General features: G+C 39.0%; 1 protein-coding gene across 1 annotated transcript in view; it reads left to right on the top strand.

The window, feature by feature from the left end:
• Positions 1-22988, top strand: part of LOC127489508 (uncharacterized) — a 708234-nt gene that overhangs the window by 25000 nt on the left and 660246 nt on the right. Inside the window, exon 2 of the mRNA XM_070065671.1 lies at positions 1405-1636. Within this exon, the coding sequence (XP_069921772.1) occupies positions 1405-1636 (232 nt within the window). The remainder of the gene's footprint in view (positions 1-1404; positions 1637-22988) is intronic.

Genomic DNA, 22988 nt, shown 5'->3' with positions numbered 1-22988 from the left:
GAAATCTTTACTTAATGTATACTAAACTGATCTTCTGTATATTAAGAGAATCGAAAATGAATCTTGATGTGAATGGAAGGGGAGAGGGAGTGGGAAAGGGGAGGGTTGCGGGTGGGAGGGATGGTATGGGGGGGAAGCCATTGTAATCCATAAGCTGTACTTTGGAAATTTATATTCATTAAATAAAAGTTTAAAAAAAAATAAAATTTCTTTTGTGAAAAAAGATTATGTCAATTTTGCATCTGAACCAGGACATGAAATTAAAGATCACCTTTTTCATAACCAAAATTAAAATGTAAGAAAAATATTATTATAGGAATCAAACTATATGGAAACATAATGTATTAATAACAAGTGAGATTAAATAAAATGTAAAGATGGCAACCTTTCCCAAAGAAACCATTTAAATCGTTCATGTCGGTGAAGAAAATCCATGCGATTACTTAGATTAAATGTTTAAAAGTATTTAATAAATTCCAGCATCTAGCTGTAAAAAACAACTAACAGAAGAGTAAAATAAAGTAATATCCTTATCTGATCAAGATAGTCTAAAATGAACCTACAACAAAGAGCACAAGCTATACAGAACCAATGAAAGCTTTTCCCTGGGAGTGGGCTCAGCCAACATTGCCTCTTCTCACTGTCTGTATCCAACATAGCACTGGAGGTGTGGTCATGGAAACACACTGGAAGCACAAGGTTCAAGGATCTACTTTTTTTTTTTTTTTTTGACAGGCAGAGTGGACAGTGAGAGAGAGAGACAGAGAGAAGAAAGGTCCTCCTTTGCCGCTGGTTCACCCTCCAATGGCCGCCGCGGCCAGCGCACCGCGCTGAGCCTCGGCGCCGGCCTCAAGGATCTACTTTTAAACCACAATATACATAAGTCACACTATGTACGCACAGATAGCTCAACATAATCCAGACCCAGATACAACATTTACAAAATTACTGGGTCCAAGATTCAAATTACTGGATAAATAAAATTCAGAGTTACTATGTATCACTAAAAACCACACCAAAATCCAGAAAATGTTATGAAGGCAGACTAGGAAGCAAATAGCAGAAAAAACGAGCTAGTAGAGGACTAGTCTATGCAGTACCTGTAAACATACATCAATTAAAGGAGTATTTAAAAGAATACAAACGGTGTAACAGAAAAGTGAGTTGAGGACATGAAGAAAATAATCAGCAGATGGAGTCCAGAGGCAGAGCCGTGGATTGTACTCACCTGCAGCGGGCCCACTGGAGCTTGAAACCGCAGCTCGCTCACAGGCACTGGACAGGTGAGGCAGGAGGGCCTCCAGGAGGTGGGCCCACAGGAGGGCGCCTGCCTGCAGCTTCAGGGAGGCGCTGGGCTTCAGACCTGAACTCAAACCTCCATCCCCACGGGCCCCACCGACACAGAGGATTCTGATTGGTTGCGTCTCCTGTTACGTCATGCTGACTCAGCGGCTGTGCCAACTGTGCCCTCAGCAGGCACCCTCCTAGCAACACCAGGAAATCTCGCGGGATTGCAGAAGTGTTCTGCTGACCGGCGGAGACAGGCGGTGAGCGGCTCAGATCTGCTCTCCGCGGTCTGTCTTCGCTTCAGGACCCGGCAAGGAGGGTGTCGGGACACGTTGGGAGCTGGGGGATGGTGAGTGTGGGCTGGGCGTCAGTGGGGACACGTGTGTCCCTGGCGGAATCCGCAGAACAGGACAGCAGTCAGCCCCAGGCCTCCCCGTGGTCAGCTCTAGACTTGCAGACCCGAGCGCCCTGCTGGGACGGCTCCTCCCTGGACCCTCCCCAGTCCAGTGTAGGGGCTGGGCAGCACCCAGGACCCCGGGCATCCCGACCCGTCCCGTCCCCGCAAGCAGCGACTCCAGCGTAGTCCGGGCCCTGCAGCCCGCGTCTCCCCCGTTGTGCGGTGAGTCTGAGAGCAATAAGAGAACCGGGACTGCACGTGCGGGGTTCCTGCCCGGAGAAGCTGTGGTCTCTGCGCCCCCACCATCTCCCTAGCGGTTCCCTGAGTCCCCGCAGTTTTCTGGCTGGGGTCCTTGTAGCACGGCTCTTCCTACGGACTGAGTCCGTTTCCTGTGCCTGATAACACAGTGCCGCAGACTGGGTAATCTGGAAAGAAAGCAGTTTTATTTTAGCTCCAAAGTGGAGAGGCAGTGAGTTCTCGCTGGCTGAGCCCTGAGGCTGTGCAGCACCGCACACGGCCTCAGGAGGAGCATGCAGGAGACCCCAAGCCCTGGAGAGAACACAGGCATGGGTGTCCTCAGCCATTCTTGAGGGAGAGACATAATGACCGTACAGGACCCGCTTTTCATTCTGAAAATGGGGATTACATTTTCACAAGCGATTCAGATGGGATGAAGAAGGCGTCTTCCCTGAGCTGGTCTCCTTTCATCTTTTGTAGAATCTGGCTGCCCTGTGATTCCTCTTAGCCCAGCAATGTAGGAATGCTCCATGCTTGTGAATAAGTGTCTCATTTTCTTGGATTAATCATGAGTAGATAGGATGATAATGTCTGGAAAAGGAAAGATAATTCTTGACATCTGTGTTTTCTATTAGATAGGAATCGAGGCACCCATGGACTGACCGCCCAGGTGTATGGAGGAGCCTCGGTCAGTTCCAATGTCTTCCTGATCTCACTCACCCCGGCTTCCAGGGGGGACCAATTCCTGTTTTTGGTTTTGTTCTTGTGGTGCGCTTTGCACTTTACCACTTCTACTGAAGGGAAATGTTGCTTGGCTTTTCTTTTTTTTCGATTTTAAAACATTTGGTGTGAACTATTGATACTGTGCTGGAAAGACTTTTTTCCTTGTTTGCACACTTGCTGCTGTCTGAGGCTGGGCTTTGGCCAGTTCACTTGTGCGTCCCACTGCTTAGGAGACTTGGCTTCTTTCAAGCTTACTCTTTGAAGATGTGGACAATGTCATTCTTGTTCATGATAATGCATAGTAATTTTGATACATAATGGAAAAAATTGGCATGTAGGTTTTGGATACATTTAAATTTAGCAGGAAGTGTTGACATATATGAATTAACTGACATTTTATGTAGCTATATTATTCTTGTGATTTTTCCAATACTTGGAGTGATCTAATTTATTTATGTTTTGCATCTATTATTAAGTGGCATCTCTGTATGATTATATATTGGTAAATATTCATGACCACTAGTTCTGTATTTATACTGTGCTATTTATGCTGATTATCAGTAGTGTGTTGGTACTGTTCACTGCAACTCTAAGTTTTTGCCTCATGTAATTTGATGTTCTGTATAGGTGCATACATATTTTTTTTTAACAGGCAGAGTGGACAGTGAGAGAGAGAGACAGAGAGAGAAAGGTCTTCCTTTGCCGTTGGTTCACCCTCCAATGGCCGCCGCAGCCGGCGTGCTGCGCTGATCCGATGGCAGGAGCCAGGTGCTTCTCCTGGTCTCCCATGGGGTGCAGGGCCCAAGTACTTGGGCCATCCTGCACTGCACTCCCTGGCCACAGCAGAGAGCTGGCCTGGAAGGGGGGCAACCGGGACAGAATCCGGCGCCCTGACCGGGACTAGAACCCGGTGTGCCGGCGCAGCTAGGTGGAGGATTAGCCTAGTGAGCCGCGGCGCTGGCCTTGTATAGGTGCATACATATTAAGGATTTTTATGTCTTTCAGATAACTGCCTCCTTTATCATTATGTAATCTCAGTACCTTTCTCATTTTCTCTGATCTAAGGTGTGATTAGTCTAAAATGAGTGTGGCTGATCTGTTTCATTGAATTGGTGTTTCAGGGTCTTTCTACATGCCTTTACATTTAAACTCTTTGCTTCTTTTTATCTTTCATGAAACTTAGCTGTATATCTCAAATTAGCAAAAGTGAATATATTTTTCAGTTAAAAATGTTATTTGGAAACTCATAGAATGTGCAAGTCAATTTGCTAAATCAAGCTAATTTCTGTGTGTATGCTTATTTTTATCACAAGAATATTTACTATTTAATCTCTCAGTGACTTTTGCATAGTAGAGTAGTGTCACTAAATAGTGTCACCAAGTTGTACAAGAGTCACTTTAATTCATTCTTCTTATTGTGGGGAGCAACTGGGAGCAACTCAGGCTAGACTAAGTTACTGGAATTAAGACTTATTCTATGCATCTGCTCTCCCACAATATGGTGCTGGGAGAGGAGGAAACAGCTTCTACACAGCTGCCTCCAGTTCAACCAATAAACAGCAGGACCTGCTCCTGATTGGAGGAGAGCAGCGTACTCGGCGTGTGGGTAGCAGAGTTGGGATTGTCGGAAGAGGACTATGAAGGAGGAGAGAGACAACATGCACCAGGAACACCTGAGGAACATCTGTGCAGCCCCCGAGAGAGCCGGCCGGCGGTGTGCCGCTCCCCCGCGGAAGTGGGGAAGGTGCCAGAGGGAACCGCCCCTCCACGGAGGTGGAGGGATGGTAGCCAACCCGGGAAGAACCAGCAGCAAACCCGGGGAGGGCCGAGCAGACAAAAGAACACACAGGGTCCTGTGTCGTTCCTCCATGAAGACGGGGAGCGACATAATGGTGCCGTGACTCGGATATGAAGCCTAGGCAGGGTTTAGTGTCGTTCCTCCATGAAGAGGGGGAGCGACACTTATGTCCTCAAATGCATCTCCTCCATGTGCCTTTATGTGTAAAATGTGTTTTTGGAGGCAATGGTATGTTAGGTCTTGCTTTTCATTTTCTGTGTCAGTCTGTCTTTTAATTGCTTATCTTTGCCTTATAGTGCTAATGTTACTTTATATGTTTTGATTACTGATATCAGTAAATGTATTGCAAATACCTTCTAGTTTTAGACTTTCATCTTCATTCTCTTTATAGTAACTTAGGAAGAACATGGAAACTTAATATTATTTTTGTATTTCTCCACTTTTCTCAAATTATGCTCAAATTATGCTTTAAGTATTTTCTTGAGGTGAAGATATTTTCCTTTAACAGTATGAACGTTTTACTGTTCAAATATTAATTTTGTAATCTACCTGTAACTGTTTATTTGTATGGAGTGTAGAGGGGAATTTTTAGGAGGGAAAGTCAAAAGGAATATACAGATGGTAGGTTTTAAAAGGATTAGTAGAATGATGCCAACTGTCTAAGCCAAGAAAAGGTGTCTCAGGAGAGGGAGCAGCAGAAGTGGTGGTACCCCATTTTTGAGTGAAAAATATATATACTGTCCAGATCACAGATGTTTATTTTTGATCTCTTGGACTCATTGATTAGAGAGACCGTCTAGGCAGGGTCAGAATAAGATGTTGAGATGAACAACGCAAGTGAATAAAGACAGAAGGAGGAGTATTGGAACAGGATCCACATTCAGCTCAGGGTGAAGGTAGATTAGGCGGCAGCACCGGGGAACAAGAGCAGGAGAGGCAGTCAATTCAGTTCTAGAAGACTCCACCCTGCCCAGTTGAGACTGTTGAGGTCTAGATATGATGCTGTCTGTTCACACGTGTTTAAAATTCTCCCCAGCATCTGACACATAAAGGCTGAGATGGATGTAAATTTTGCATATACAAAATTCTTTGTACACTTTATTATGATTACTTCATTTCTATTAGTAATGTTTTATTGCAACTCAGATAATCAGTATGTAAGGATAAATGATAAACAAAATAAAAAATGTTGAATCCAGTGATTTTTAGCTAATGACACCAAGTGTTGTGCTTTAGAACATAGATTGTCAGTATGAATTGAAGCACGGATAATTGAGACACAACCTGTCCATTTCCTCACACATTGCTTGCAGTTGATTTCACAGTACAACAGTGGGCTTGCATGGTTTCAAAAGAGATGGTGTGCACTGCCATGCCTGAAATATTTTCTATCAGTCCTTCCATAGAAAGTTCCCCAGCTTGTGATTTAAAATATAGGGCAAATGGAACAAGCTGTGTTCTGATTAAGTAACATGAAAATAACCACCATAAATTAACCCTATCTTATGTGCCTAGCTCATCATAAGAGGTACTATCAGTCTCATGGTACTGAAAAGGAAGGCATGCCTCAGAAAAGTTAATATTCTGAATATAATATAACAAGTTACCTGTTTCTGCCCACTAATTTCTATTCTTTTCTTTACTTAGCTCCAGTTTGTATTTCTGTAATCTCAAAAATGTGATATGAATTCATTTCTAAAGAGAAAATATTGCATGTAAAGCTTTATTATATCACACGTTTTAGACAAGAAGCATAACATGATGAAAGTCATGTTAGACACAAGAAAACAGCTGTGGGACCAGACCATCATTGTGGAACAGTGTGCTAAGCCACTGCTTGCTGTGCTGACATCCTATATCAGAGTGCCAGTTCAAGTCCCGTTGTTCTGTTTCTGATCTATCTTCCTACTAATGTAACTGGAAAGGCAGCAGGGGATGGCCCAAGTGCTTAGGACCCTAACTCCAATGTGGGATGCAGGATAGAGATCTTGACTCCTAATTTTAGCCTGGCTCAGCCCTGGGTGTTGTGATCATTTGGGGAGCAAATCAGTGGATTCTGTCATTCTGCCTTTCAAATAAATAAATCTTTTTAAAAAAATCTCAGTGAAATAGAGGTAACAATTAATATAAATGAATTGAAAAGAGATGTTTAAGATTTAAATGTGAAGTAGAGCAACATAACTAAGCTAGAAATCAGACATTTTATTCTTTCATAATGAACCATGATTACAAGCTAGTGTTTGCAACATATAAGGTTCTATTGAAATCAATCATGTTTTTGTTACCTCTGCCATCCATGGCGGCCTTTTCCCACCACAGTGTGTCATGCAGAGGTACAATAAGTCTTGTTCTGTTTATTCTGTGATTCTGTGATTTTTTTATCACTAAATATTGAGCATTAGACACTACTGAGATAAGAGCTATAGCACTTGCAATTAGTAGTAAGTGGGTTTGGAGAGGATAACTGCCTCTCTAGCATAATTTAAAGTAGCATCTATAATTTGTGGCAATTTCTTCCAATTGTAACTAATTATAGGAGAATCTAGTGTGTAGCAAGATGCCAAAATTTCCAAATGTGAAAACTCTGGATAGAGTATAGTTCAATAATAAACTTGTTATTATTTTTACATGTTTTACTCAAAATTCAATTGAACAGTTGATTGTGTTTTCTTTTGCCAAAAGTAAACACTTAACACTTTTAAAATGTTTTGTTAATATAAAGAGAACAGATTTCATATATTTCATAGGTACAATTCTAAGAAGGTAACCATACTTCCTTCCCTCCCCCTTTTCTCTCCAATTCCCTTCCTTCCTTCCTTTTTAAAAATTTTATAATGATATTATTTCAATCCACTGTAATCATAGCTTTAATGCATCACTAACCATAATATTCAACAAATAAAAAGTATAAAGAACACAATTCCACCAGTATATAAACAAGGGCTAAAAACAACAATGAAATCACAAGATGTTCATTTCATTTTTACATATTTTTTTGTATTCTGTATTAACTGCCACATATCAGAGAAAACATATTTGTCATTTGGGAACTGGCTTATTTCGCTAAGCATATTGATTTATAGTTGTGTCACTTAGTTGCAAAAGACAGGATTTCATGCTTTTCCTTTTTATGGCTTAATAATACCCAATAGTGTATAAGTACCACATTTTCTTTATCCAGTCATCAGTTTTTAGATATCTGGGTTGATCATAGCTTAGCTATTGTGAATTGAGCTATAATAAACATGGGGGTATTGATAACATTTTCATATGCTGATTCAATTTTATTTGGGTAAATTACCAGGAGTGGGATGGCTGGGTTATATGGTAGCTCTATTTTTAGATCTCTGAGGAATCTTCAGATGGTCTCCTATTATGCTTGTACTAGTATTCATACCCACCAATAATGTGTTAGAGTTAATTTCCCTCCACATTCTCACCAACATTATTTTTTTTTAAATTCTCCAGTAGTTGCAACTGGGGTGAGGTGAAACCTCACTGTTGTTTTTATTTGCATTTCCTCAGGGCAAATGATCCTGAGCATTTTTCTTGTGTCTGTTGGCAATGTTTATTTCATGTTTTGAAAAATGCCTGTTCATGTCTTTTGCCCATATCTTTACTGGGTTGTTTTGTTGCTGTTGACTTTCTTGAGCCCTTTATAGGTACTGGATGTTAATACTTTTACAGCTGCATAGTTTGCAAATATTTTATCCTATTCTGTCAGTTGCCTCTTCACATTTCTGTGTGTTTCCTTTGTAATGCACAAGCTTCTTAGCTTGATGTCATCCCATCTGCCAGTTTGGGCTTTCTTTGCCTGTACTTCTGGAATCTTTTCTAAGAAGTCTTGATTTATGCCAATGTCTTGCAGAGTTTCTCTGATATTTTCCTCTAGTAGGTTGGTGGTATCAGCTAATAGATGTAGATCTTTTATCTATTGTGGTTGATTTTTGTGTAAGGTGTAAAATAATGGTCTTGTTTCATATTTCTGCATGTGTAGATCCATTTTTTGCCAACACCATTTCTTGAGGAGAATGTCCTTTCTCCAGGAGTTAATTTTAGCTCATTTGGATTAATTTCTGGAGTTTCTATTTTGTTCCATTGGTCTACAGGTCTCTTTTTGTGCCAGTACCAAGCTTTTTTTTTATTAGGTAGTGTTATAGACAGTGAGAGAGAGAGACAGAGAGAAAGGTCTTCCTTCCATTGGTTCACCCCTGAAATGGCTGCTACAGCTGGCGCTGCGCAGATCCAAAGTCAGGATCCAGGTGCTTTTTCCTGGTCTCCCATGCGGGTGCAGGGGCTGAAGCATTTGGGCCATCCTCCACTGCCCTCCCTGGCCACAACAGAGAGCTGGACTGTAAGAGGAGCAACTGGGACTAGAATCCGATGCCCATATGGGATACCGGAACTGCAGGTGGAGGATTAACCAAGTGAGCCATGGCGCCGGCCCCAGTACCAAGCTGTTTTAACTATAAATACCCTGTAATACGTCTTGAAATCTGGAATTATGATGCCTCTAGGTTTAGTTTTGTTAAGATTGCATTAGCTATTTGGAGTTTGTTGTGTTTCCATATGAATTTTAACTTTTTTTCTTCATCTGAGAAGAATGTTATTGGTATTTTTTATTGGGATCATATTGAATGTATCAATTGTTTTGAATATTATGGGCATTTTGATAATATTAATTCTTCCAATCAATGAAAATGGAAGATTTTTCCATTTTTGTGTCTTCTTTCATTTCCTTTAAAATGTTTTCTATTTGTCATTGAAGAGATGCTTCACATCATTTGTTAAATTCATTTCATGGTATTTAAATTTCTGTAGATATTGTAAATGGTTCTGATCCTATAAATTTGTTCTCAGCCATGGCCTTATTTATGTATACAAGCAAATTTGGTATATAAGGAACATTTGTTAACACAATCAAGACAATATATGACAGACCCACAGCCAACATCTCATTGAAGCAGAGAAATTGAGAGTATTTCCACTAAGATCCATAAACAGACAAGTATGCCCACTTTACCATTGCTATTCAATATCGGTATGGAAATTTTAACCAGAACCATTTTTCAAGAAAAAGAAATCAAAGGGATACAAATTGGAAAGGAGGAAGTCAAATTGTCCCTGTTTGCAGAGGATACGATTCTATCTATAGGTGGACAAAAAGACTCAAGTAAGAGACTATTCAAAGTTGTAAGAGTTTAGTAAAGTTGCAGGATACCTAAAACTATAAGCCTGAATTCCAGCCACTGAGTTAAGCTTTTTGTTAACAGGGAAACTATTTCATAGACATTGACACAAATAGACTACAGATGAACCATCATAAGCATAGAAATAGTTTCACTTGAGTTTTTATTGCTGTGAAACAGACTATCCCCATAGCCATTCATGCATTAAAAATATGTAGAAACATAATAACAATATCCAGTACATGACATAGGCAAATTGGGTCATCAGTGTTTTATCTCAGAATGTGAGAATTAATAGTTAGAAGGACAGGTTCCTTGTTTTAGATACGGACTCCAAGAAGGCCTATTTTCATTTCTGTTTTAATGGACACTCACCTATACATCGACAAAAACAGGATTTTATATTTTATTTCTTTTATACACTTATCTCTCAGGTGTATTAAAGTAGAGGTTATTTTTTTTTTCTGTTGGAGAACTTTGAAAACAAAAGCTCAGAAATAATGTCACACTTTTGTTTTTGCCAATGATTTTTCTCAGTTAGTTGTCAGAAATTATCCCAGGCTTTGATTTTATGTACAACTCTTGTTATCTCTGAAAGTCTTCAGACATCAGAATACAAATAAAACCAGACAGAAAATTAAATCTACTTTTGTGGAAGCTACAACATCAACCACACAACTTTGCATTTTATTCCTATTCCCCTTCTCAATGACTTCTTGGCTTTATGTATCTACCCTAAACTGTCTACTCAGTCAGTAGAGTGCACTCTCATTCTTCTTAACTTGTTGTTTGTCCCATTTCGTTTGATAATGTGGAGCTCAATTTTTCCTTGCAGCATTAGCTGTTTCCCCACCCCAAAGCAGCAGGCAGGACTGATCAAGAAAAATTCTCCCAGTGTGTAGAGATAGGTCATGATCCAGTCTCCTTTTCTGTATGAGTACCATGGGAAGAAATTTATTGGAACCCACTTCCTACTATAAAATCCTTTCTTCTGCTTTAGTATGTGCCATTTCCAAGGTCTGGCTTTTGAGGTGTACCTTAATTCTCTCAGTTCTTCACTATTCTTCCCATATATCCAGCTTTTTTCTTAAATTTATCAGAGAGTAGGTTTCATCTGAGTTGAGTTAAAGAAATATAAATAGCCCAGTCATCTGTCACTGATAGTTGCAGCAGAAATCTGACTATAATAACAATTACTTTGGCTTTCTCACAATAATTAAGATGGAAAATGGCCTATATATGCAAAACTCAAGGAAATTATTTTCTAAATCAAGACATTATTTCATTATTTATAATTACCACCCTGTGGAGAACTAAATGAGATAATTCATTTCAGTTTGAAGGAATGTAGCCTATTTTTAGAAATATAATATTGGAATTTAAATACACATTTAGTCTCTTAGTGTCTTTTTTTGATGTTAAAAGTTAAAATTTTACCCACCCTAAATTGACATCTGGTGAACTTCAGATTGAGTCCTGACTGTATTTCAATGATTAGAAAATAATATCTACATTTGGAAAAGCTGAAAGTCTATGAAAAGAAAAGGAAAATTTTAAGTATGTTGTGGCTATATGATAAATTCACCAGAGGATTAAAACAAAGTAATTTTCACTTCCTTTAAAGTTGCTTAAAATTTTAACAAAAATTATTTTTACTTTATATTCTTATTTATTCACCAAATGTTTATCAAGTTTCACAATGATATAGGCATTATCTGGATGATGAACTTTCTGCCTTTCTCAATGTTACATTCTGGTTCTAAATTGAAAATAATGGCATCATGTAATAAGAAAAATGGTAATATGTTTGACAATGATAATTCCTAAGGGGAATGAAGTGAGATCAGAGATGCATGTCTGAGCATGAATAAGGAAGGGGCAGATGGAAGATCTGCATGAAGGGAGGGAGAGAGTAATAAGAGATATTGGACACAAAAATGAAAAGCATGAATTTTATCACTACCTGTTTCTTTAAAATCTGTTCCTAGTGCTATGTAACTAGTCATTTAGAAGAATAATGAGGGGATTATTTTTGACAGTGAGTTGCAATTATCTGTCTGTAGATATAGATAATTTGATGCAGTTGTAGAAAAAATGGTTAGTGTTGGAACTTGGTAAGAAGAGCATTTAAGTTGGGTAGGATTAAGAGTAATAGCCTGAATGAGAGGCCCAGATTACAAAGGGCCTTGGAAGACTTGTCAGAATACCACTGTGTATTCTGAATGAGGTGAGAAGTGGTAAAAAGAATTCTTACAGAAACAGACAACAGTCAAGAAGTAAACATTTTGAAGAGAGATGTACTTATATCTTTGATTACATTGATGTTTTCATAGGAAATGCCCATGGTAATACCCATGAAGTTGTGCACATTAAGGGTGTGCATGTTTTTATGAATTATATCCCAAAAAAGCTTTGAAAAACTTTGTCAGGGAAGTGGTATGATTCAATTAATATCTTCAAAAGATCTTTCAGTTATTGGACAGAACTAGGTAAAGACATAGAATGATAATTTAGGAACTGCTCCATTTAAGACTTCTTTGTTCACACAAGTTGAAAATTTAATTTTGAGGAAAATGTCTGGAAACAGGAGTCTTTTAAGCAATATCTGATCTTAATTCACTATAAATGTAATTGAAGAAACCTTCTTTAACCATGGGGTTTAGAAGTTCACAGCCATCCCCAATTATTATCTATCAAGGTGGATACTTTGCTCATCCACATAGCATTTATCTCCATCTGTATTCATCTGTTTTGCTCTTCATCTACCTCCCCTTACCATAATGCAGTTTTCATAAGTGTTGGAACTGGCTTATCATGTTCACTTTCATAATGGAATTTATTTTTTTTTTATTTTTTATTTTTTTTTTAATTTTTGACAGGCAGAGTGGACAGTGAGAGAGAGAGAGAGACAGAGAGAAAGGTCTTCCTTTTGCCGTTGGTTCACCCTCCAATGGCCGCCGCGGCCGGCGCGCTGCGGCCGGCGCACCGCGCTGATCCGATGGCAGGAGCCAGGAGCCAGGAGCCAGGTGCTTTTCCTGGTCTCCCATGGGGTGCAGGGCCCAAGCACCTGGGCCATCCTCCACTACACTCCCTGGCCACAGCAGAGGGCTGGCCTGGAAGAGGGGCAACCGGGACAGAATCCGGCGCCCCGACCGGGACTAGAACCCGGTGTGCCGGCACCGCTAGGCGGAGGATTAGCCTAGTGAGCCGCGGCGCCGGCCTGGAATTTATTTTTAAGGCAGAAAGATGTTTATGGAAAAATCACCTGTAAAATGCAGAATATTCCCATATATCACCCCCACCCCCGCACCCAGTGTCCCCTATTATTAACATCTTGCTTTGGTACAGTACACTTGTTACAAGTGTTAAGTCAATGTTAGATCATTTTTTGGCAACCAAGTGCATAGTTTTCAAGAAGGTAGTTACTCTTGGTGTTTTATGTTTTGTGAAGCTTGAAAAATGTATATCATATGTGTTCCTCTTACATGTATAATAGTTTAATATAGAATGGTTATACTACACTTTGTTCAACCTCTTCATCTCTTTTCCTATCTGAAATCCTACAGCAACCATTCATTTTTAGAAATGTCTTTTTAAATATAAATTCACATATAAAATTCTGTTTACTCTCTCTAAATTATATAGAAAGAAGATATGCAGATAGAATAGGATACTTTAAATAAGTGAAAGTGAGAACTTTTACAAATTTAGTAATATAAAAAGAATAGATTCCATGTATTGCATAGAGAGCATTTAACTGAGCATGGTTCAAGCATGCAACATGTGGTCATTAATTATTGTAACACAGTGTGCTGTAGAACTCTTAAACTTAGTATTCTGTGTAACTATGATTTTGTATTTTTTGATCAACATCTCCCCAGTCTATCCCTCCAACAGCCCAACCTCTGCTATCCACTACTATTCTACATATGATTGTACATATGAGTGATAACATGTAGCATTATTCACAGTACCTAAGGTATGGAATCAACTTGTGTCCATAAGCAGATGATAGGAGCTAGTATTAGGATGCAAAGGGTTAGGTTGCCACTTGCAATGCCGGCATTCCATGTTGGAGTGTTAATTTGAGAGCTGGCTGCTGTGCTTCTGATTCTGCTCTCTGCTGGTGCACCTGAGAAGGCAGCAGAAGATGGCCCAAATAATTGGGCTCCTGCCACTGATATTAGAGTCACAGATGGAGTTCTGGGATCCTGGCTTTGGCTTGACCCAGATTGGGATATTTCAGCCATCTGGGAAGTTAACCAGTGGATGGAAGATTGGTTTCTCTCTCCCTTCATTCCTACCTGCTTTGTTTCTCCTTCTCTCCATCACTCTGCCTTTCAAATAAATAAATTAATCTTTAAAATGTATAAAGACAAAGTGGCATGTATACACAATGGAATAATTTTCACCCATGAAAATGAAGGAAATCTTCTAATTTGTAGCAATGTGTATGAATCTGGAGGACACTGAATGTAATAATCCAGGCACTAAAACACCTAACACTGGTATTTTTTACTGTCTCCATAATTTTGCCTTTTGAAAAACCCCATATAAAGTCAAATAGGATATAGCTTTTTCAGATAGGCTCCTTTTACTTACCAAAATGTATTTGAGGTCTCTGTTGTTGGTTTATAAATTGATAGTTTGTTTATCACTATCACATAAAAATACTCATAGTCCATGATTTAGATTTAATACAGTTTGTTTATTTCTTCACCTCTTAGGAATGACTCTATTGTAGTCAAGGCCATTTGACCTAGTACTTAACATGTCTGCACCCCATATTGAAGTGCCTGCATTCAATATCCAGCTCCAATTGCTAACTCCAGGTTCTTGTTAATGCAGACTCTGGGAGCCAGTAGTGGTGACTCAAGAAAATGGGTTCCATTCACCCATGTGAGAGACCTTAACTGAATTCAGTCTAGCCAAACCCCCATCTTTGAAGGCATTGGGGAGTGAACCACTAAATGGAAGCTACCTCATTCTGTCTCACAAAAATTTTAAAAGTGACTATAAAAAAGTTACACACAAAAAAGTTATTATAGATGTCACTGTGCAGTTTTGTGTGAATGTACATTTTCAGCTTACAGGGGTAAATAACAAACAATAGAATGATTGACTCATGATAATTTGTTGTTGTTTGTTTTGTTGTTGTTGAGTTTCTGTGTATTAATCCTTTATCAGTTGCATATAATTTCTTCTGTTCTGTCAGTTACATCTTCATTTTGCTGAATGTTTCTTTTGCAGTGCAGAACTTCCCAATTTGACATAATTCCATTTGTCAATTTTGGCTTTGATTGCCTGTGCCTCTGGGGTCATTTCCAAGGACTCTTTGCCTATGCCAGTATCTTGCAGGGTTCTCCAAATTTTCTGTAATAATTTCATGGTATTGGGTTGTAGATTTAGGACTTTGATCCATTTTGAGTGGATTTTTGTATAAGTTGTAAGGTAGGGGTCTTGCTTCATACTTCTGCTTGGAGACAACCAGTTTTCCCAGCACCATTTGTAGAAGGGACTGTCCTTGCTCTAGGGCTTGATTTTAGCTCCTTTTTCAAATATAAGTTTGTTGTAGATGTGTGGATTGATTTCTGGAGTTTCTATTCTGTTCCATTGGTCTAGCCAGGTTCAGCGTAAGGTAAAGTAACATTTAAAAAGAGTTCATCAAAAGTTCAACAAAGGTTAAACACAAGAGAAGTAAAAATTCCCCACAGGGAAAGAGAGAGAGAGAGAAAGAAAGAGAGAGAGAGAGAGAGAGACCATTGTCTTTCATTTATGATTATTCTCAAAATAAATGTGACTATTTTCATTTTTCCTTGATTTTTCCCTTTTAAAATATAATTATAATGGTTTCTTTTTCTTTTGTTTTCAGCAACTGCCTTTATATATGGTTGTTGCTCTTATTATTCCTACCAGATTACTCATTTCTTTTCACAGTAATGATGATCAAGATGTCATGAACACATATTACAAAAAAAAATCTTAGGACTTCTGATAATTCACCTTTTTCTATAATTATTTTTTGCCTGTTCTCTATTTTTGTGAGAATTTATCTTTGATTTCTAAGTGTTTCAATAGAATATTTCTGTCACATTTTCTTAATTGCTATTCAGGTAACTGGAGTCATATATCTTATTTATTTATTTGAAATAAGAGTTACATAGAGAGAGCAGAGGGAGGGAGGGAGGGAGGGGGAGAGAGAGAGAGAGAGAGAGAGAGATGTCTTCCATCCAATGGTTCACTCCACAATTGGCTGCAATGGGCCGGAACTGTGCCAATCTGAAGCCAGCAGCCAGGAGCTTCTTCTGGGTCTCCCATGTGGGTGCAGGGGCCCAAGGACTTAGGCCATCTTCTACTGCTTTCTCAGTTCATAGCAGAGAGCTGGGTTGGAAGTGGAGCAGCTGGGACTCAAAATGGTGCCCATATGGGATTCCAACCCTGCCAGCAGTGGCTTTACCTGCTATGCCACAGCACACAGCCCCTAAAGGACACCATAAAAAGAGCCAACATATGGATTCTATGAGTTTCAAAAGGCATGGAAAGAGAAAGGATTAGAAGGCCTTTTTAGTGAAATAATAACAGAAAACTTCTCTAGTTTGGAGAAAGAAAGGGACATTGAAGTACAGGAAGCACATAGAACTCCTAATAGACATGACCAGAAAAGACCCTCCCATGACACATTATAATAAAACTCAACACAGTAAAACAGAAAGATAAGATTCTAAAATGTGCACGAGAGAAATACCAGATTACTTTCAAAGGATCTCCAGTTAGACTCACAGCAGATTCTCATCAGAAACCCTACAGGCTAGGAGAGAATGACGAGATATATTAAAAGTCTTAAGAGAAAAAAAAACTGTCATCCCAGAATAATATACCCTGCAAAGCTTTCATTATGAATGAAGGTGAAATGAAGACCTTCCACAACAAACACAAATTGAATTTGTCCCCACACATGCAGCCCTATAGAAGATGCTTAGAGATGTGTTGCACACAGAAACATGGTAATCACCATGAAAGAAGGTAAAGGATGAAAATCTCTCAGTAAAAGTTGAAAGGAAATTCCAAGTAAAAAATAGGAATATTTTTGGAAAAATGGCAGAGAAAGTCCTTACTTATCATTAGCCCCTTTGAATGTAAATGACCTCAACTTCCCAGTTAAAAGACAGAATGGCTGAAATGATTGAAAAACAAAACACATCTATTTGATACCTACAAGGAACACATCTCACCAACAAAAATACATGCAGACTGAAAGGGAAAGGATGGGAAAAGATATTCCATGCTAACAGAAACCAAAAAAAGGGCTGGTGTAGCCATCATAATATCTGACAAAATAGATTTTAACACAAAAACTGTTAAAAGATCAAAGAAAGGCATCATTTAATGATTAAGGGATCAATTCTACAAGAATATGTAACTATTATAAACATCCATACACCTAATTACAGGGCACCTGTCTATTTAAAAGAAAGGTTAAGGGATTTAAAGAGAGACTCGGACTCCAATACAATAGTAACGGAGGACTTCAAGGCCCCATTTTCAGCAAAGGACAGATCAACTGGACAGAAAAACAGCAAGGAAACAGCACATTTAATCAACACTATAGACCAAATGGACCTAACAGATATCTACAGAACTTTTCATCCTACAGTTGCAGAATACACATTCTTCTCAGCAGTGCATGGAACTTTCTCTAGGATTGACCACATACTAGGCCATAAAGCAAGTCTCAGCAAATTCAAAAAATCAAAATCATACCATGCACCTTTTCAGACTACAGTGGAATGAAGCTGGAATTCAGCAACTCAGGAATCCCTAGAGCATATGCAAACACATGGAGACAGAACAACGTGCTCCTGAATGAGCAGTGGGTCAGAGAAGTAAACAGAAGAAAAATCAAAACTTTCTGGAAACAAATGAAGATAACAACACAACATATCAAAACTTATGACATACAGCAGAAGCAGTGTTAAGAGCAAAGTTTATAGCAATAGGTGCCTACATGAAGAAACTGGAAAGGCACCAAATGAATGAGCTATCAATGCATCTCAAGGATCTAGAAGAACAACATCAAACCAAACCCAAAACTAGTAGGAGAAAAGAAATAATTAGAGAAAAAATAAACAAAATTGAATCCTAAAAAACAATACAAAAGATCAGCAAAATGAAGAGCTGTTTTTGTGAAAAAAAAAAAAATTGACACACCATTGGCCCAACTAACCAAAATAGAAGACCCAAATCAATAAAATTACATATGAAAAATGAAATGTAAGAAAAGACACCACAGAAATAAAAAGATTCATCAGAAATGACTAAGTAGACCTGTATGCCAATAAACATGGAATCCTAGAAGCAATGGATAGATGGCTGGACACATATAAAGATCCTACATTGAGCCATGAAGACATAGAAAACCTAAACAGACCCATAACCAAGACAGAAATCAAATCAGTAATAAAGGCCCTTCTAACAGAGAAAAGACCAGGAACAGATGGCTTCACTGCTGAATTCTACCAGGCATTTAATGAAGAACTAAATCCATTTCTTCTCAAAGTATTCAAAACAATTGAAAGCTAGGGAATCCTCCCAAAGTCTTTCTATGAAGCCAGCATCACCTTAATTCCTAAACCTGAAATGATGCAACAGAGAAAGAGAATTACAGTCCAATTTCCCTGATAAACATAGATGCAAAAATCCTCAAAAAATTCTAACAAATCAAATACAACAACACATCAGAAAGATCATCCACCCAGAGCAAGTAGCATTTATCCTTGGTATGCAGGGATGGTTCAACATTCCAAAATCAATCAATATGATACATCACATTAACAAACTGAAGAACCAAAATCATATGATTATCTCAATAGATGCAGACAAAGCATTAGATAAAATACAACACCCTTTCATGATGAAAATTCTAAAGAAATTGGGAATAGAAGGAATATTCCTCAACTTAATCAAGGCAATTTATGACAAACCCACGGACAGAATCATATTGAATGGGGAGTGGAAGCATTCCCATTGAGATCCAGTACCAGATGGGGATGCTCACTCTCACCAGTGCTATTCAATATATTCCTGGAAGTTTTAGCCAGAGCTATTAGGTGAGAAAAAAGAAATCAAATGGATAGAAGTTGGGAAGGAGGAAGTCAAATTATACCTATTTGCACATGACATTATTCTATATATAGAAGATCCAAAAGACTCCACTAAGAGACTATTTGAACTCCTTAAAGAGTTTGGTGAAGTAGCATGGTATAAAATCAATACACAAAATCAACAGCCTTTGTATACACAGACAATGCCATGGCTGAGAAACAACTTCTAAGTCAATCCCATTCAAAATAGCTACAAAAAATCAAATACCTTGGGATAGATTTAACCATAGATGTCAAAGTTCTCTATGATGAGAATTACAAAACATTAAAAAAGAAATAGAAGATAAAAAAATGGAAAAAAATCTTCCATATTCATGGATTAGAAGAATCAATATAACCATAATGTCCATTCTTCTGAAAGCAATTTACAGATTCAATAGGATACCAATCAAAATACCAAAGGCATTCTTCTCAGATCTAGAAAAATGATGCTGAAATTCATATGGAGCCATGGGAGACCTCAAATTGCTAAAACAATCTTATACAGCAAAAACAAAGCCAGAGAAATCATAATACCAGATTTCAAGATACACTACAAAGCAATTACAATTCAAACAATTTGGTACTGGTACAGAAGTAGATGGATAGACCAATGGAACAGGATAGAAACTCCAGAGATCAATCCAAACAGCTACAACCAATTTATATTTGATCAAGGAACTAAAACCAATCCCTGGTGCAAGGACAGTCTATTCAACAAATGGTGCTGGGAAAACTGGATCTCAGCATGCAGAAATATGAAGCAAGACCCCTACCTTACACCTTACACAAAAATGCACTAAGCACATGGATTAAAGATCTAAATCTGTGACCCGACACTATCAAATTATTAGAGAACACTGGGGAAACCTTGCAAGACATTGCCACAGGCAAAGGCTTCTTGGAAAAGACCCCAGATGCATAGGCAAACACAGCTAAAATTAACAAATAGGACTACTTCAAATTGAGAATTTTCTGTATGGCAAAAGAAATAGTCATGAAAGTGAAAAAGCAACTGACAGAATGGGAGGAGTTATTTGTAAACTTTGCAACTGATAAAGGATTAATAACCAGAATCTACAAAGAGATCAAGAAACTCCACAATAACAAAACAAACATCCCAATTAAGAGACGGGCCAAGGATTTAAACAGACATTTTTCAAAAGAGGAAATCCAAATGGCCAACAGACACATGAAGAAATGTTCAGGATCACTAACTTTCAGTGATATGCAAATGAAAACCATAACAAGGTTTCACTTCACCCCAGTTAGAATGGCTTTCATACAGAAATCAACAAACAGCAAATGCTGGCAAGAATGTGGGGAAAAAGGTACCTTAATCCACTGTTGGTGGGAATGCAAACTGGGAAAGCCACTATGAAAGAAAGGTTGGGGATGCCTCAGAAATCTGAATATAGTCCTACCACACAACCCAGCCATCCCACTCCTCAGAATTTATCCAAGGGAAATGACATCAGTATATAAAATTGTTATCTGCACCTCCATGTTTATTGCAGCTCAATTCACAATAGCTAAGACATGGAATCAACCTAAATGCCCATCAACAGAAGGCTGGATAAAGAAATCATGGGATATGTACTCTATGGAATACTACACAGTCATAAAAAATGAAATCCAGTCATTTGCAACAAAATGGATGAATCTAGAAAACATCATACTTAGTGAAATAAGCCAGACCCAAAGGGACAAATACCATATATTCTCCCTGATGTGTGACAACTAACAGAGCACCTAGGAGGAAACATGTAGAAGTGAATGTGACACTATGAGAAGCAATTACTTGAACACCCCTTGTCTTGACTGTCGAGGAACAGTTTATTATTTTATTTTATTTTTTCTACTTAATACCATTGATCGAACCCTTTACTTAATATCAAATTAATCATAGGTGTACAAGTCAATTGAAAATTCATCCCTGTTAAAAAGAAGAGTGGGAATAAGAGAGGGAGGAGCTGTACAGTTTGACACACATTCCCATGGACTTACTCCTAAGGGTAAAGCTAAAGCTTGCCATAGAACTCCAAATCCTATTAAGCTGGGTGGTACCATATTATGTGTTAAAATGATCATATTATGTGTGTAATTGATCATAGATAGGATTAAGTGTCAAAGGGAACACATAAATAAGACCAAGTGTCTGGTAATAACAATAGATAGAATTAAAGAGGAGGTAAATGTTCCAACCTGGGAAGCAGTCCATACAGCAGACTCATAGAATGACAAATGCCCTAAATAGCCCTCGGACCTCAGAATCAGCCATTAAGGCATTCAGATCTGGCTGAAAAGCCCATGAGAGCATTTCAGGCATGGAAAGCCAAGACACTGTGGCAAAAAATACTCTACGTGAAGAATCTCTGTGAGTGAGGCTCTTGTGGAAAGAAGGGCCCATCAAAGAACGAGGTACTTTTCTCTGAAGGGAGGAGGGAACTCCCACTTTGCTTACAGCTTTGTGTAGATACTGACAGTTTGTGGACTCAAAAGGCTTCCATAGCCTTGGCAGCTCATGACAAGAGCCTCGGGTGATCATTGATGTCATAAATAATAGTGTTAAATAACAACAGGAGTCACTGTGCAATTACTCCCCATGTCGAACCTCTGTCCTTAATGTGTTGTACTGTGAGAATTAACTGTAAAGCTAGTCTTCAAACAGTACTTTATACTTTGTGTTTGTGTGTGTGTGGGTGCAAACTGTTGAGATCTTTATTTATTATAGAGTTGGTCTTCTGTATATAAAGTTAATTGAAAACGATTCCTAATGAAGAATGTGATGGGAGAGGGAGTAGGAGGTGGGATGGGAGTGGGAGTCAAAGGGTGGATTTTGACGGGGGAGAACCACTATATTTCTAAAGCTGTACCTAAGAAAATTATATTTATTAAATAACATCTTAGAGAAAGGCTTTAGCTTTAGGAGAATGGATGCGAACCTCTTCAAGAGACGATAACAAAGCTCCATAATTATCTGAGTTTACTCACTTCACTGAGTAAACTCACTTCTAGCCTTGAAACATCCATACATAAGCAGGTGCTATAAAGCAAGAGGCAGTAAATGTCATAACAAAATTACCAACTGATTATGAGAATTTGGCTTCATGTGCAATAGATATGTGTGGGATTTTAGTCTCATGACCCACTAAGGTTTACTTAGTGACTGAAGTCTATATTTGTAAGAAATACTAGGATGTATTAATTAATTTTATTTTTTTTGACAGGCAGGGTTAGACAGTGTGAAAGAGAGAGAAAGGTCTTCCTTTCGTTGGTTCACCCCCCAAAATGGCTGTGCCGATCCGAAGCCAGGAGCCAGGTGCTTCCTCCTGGTCTCCCGTGCGGGTGCAGGGCCCAAGGACTTGGGCCATCCTCCAACTGCCTTCCTGGTCCACAGCAGAGAGCTGGACTGGAAGAGGAGCAACCGGGACAGAACCAGCACCCCAACCGGGACTAGAACTTGGGGTGCTGGTGCTGCAGGTGGAGGATTAGCCCAGTGAGCTGCAGCACCAGCCTGGTGTATTAATTTATAGGTACTTGATTCAAGAACTTAACATCATCAAATTCCTAACCCACCATCCAGACACACTCATCAATCCAAAGGAACTAGCAGTTTGAAAAAGCAGAGATGACTGAACAGCACAGACAGGAGCAAGAAGTAGAAACAGCACAGCCTGGGCAGCTCCAAAAATGCTATTCCCTTTCACCTGTAGTTTCTTTCTTCAGGGCTTCTCCCTGTCCAGATCCTATCTTCCAAGGCCTCTGAAGTCCTGAATCCAATGCTCCAATGGCAAACCACTTCATAAATGGAGAATAGGAAAGAGAAGAAAGGGAAAAGTAAAAGTGGTTGTGGTGTCTGCAATAGGTAAAATATACTGCTTTCCTTTTTTCTTGTGTCTACTGATGTGGAACTGATCCTTTTGTATCCTTTGGACTCTCCCTGCTATATATCTGCTGTTACATTTTTTTTTTAATTTAAATTTTTTTTTCACCTAAGGGAGAGACAGACAGAGATAGATCTTCCATCCACTGGCTCACTTCCCAAATAACTGCAATAGCCAGAGCTGGTCTGGTCTGATGCCAGGAGTGAGGAGTCCCTTCTGGGTCTCCCACATGGCTTCAGGGGTCCAGGTGCTTGGGCCATCCGCTGATACTTTCCCAGTCACATCAACAGGGATCTGGATGGAAAATGGGGCAGCAAGTTCAGGAACTGG

Source organism: Oryctolagus cuniculus, chromosome 20 (assembly GCF_964237555.1).
Source record: "Oryctolagus cuniculus chromosome 20, mOryCun1.1, whole genome shotgun sequence".
Taxonomy (NCBI): domain Eukaryota; kingdom Metazoa; phylum Chordata; class Mammalia; order Lagomorpha; family Leporidae; genus Oryctolagus; species Oryctolagus cuniculus.
This window is presented reverse-complemented; position numbering and strand designations above follow the sequence as displayed.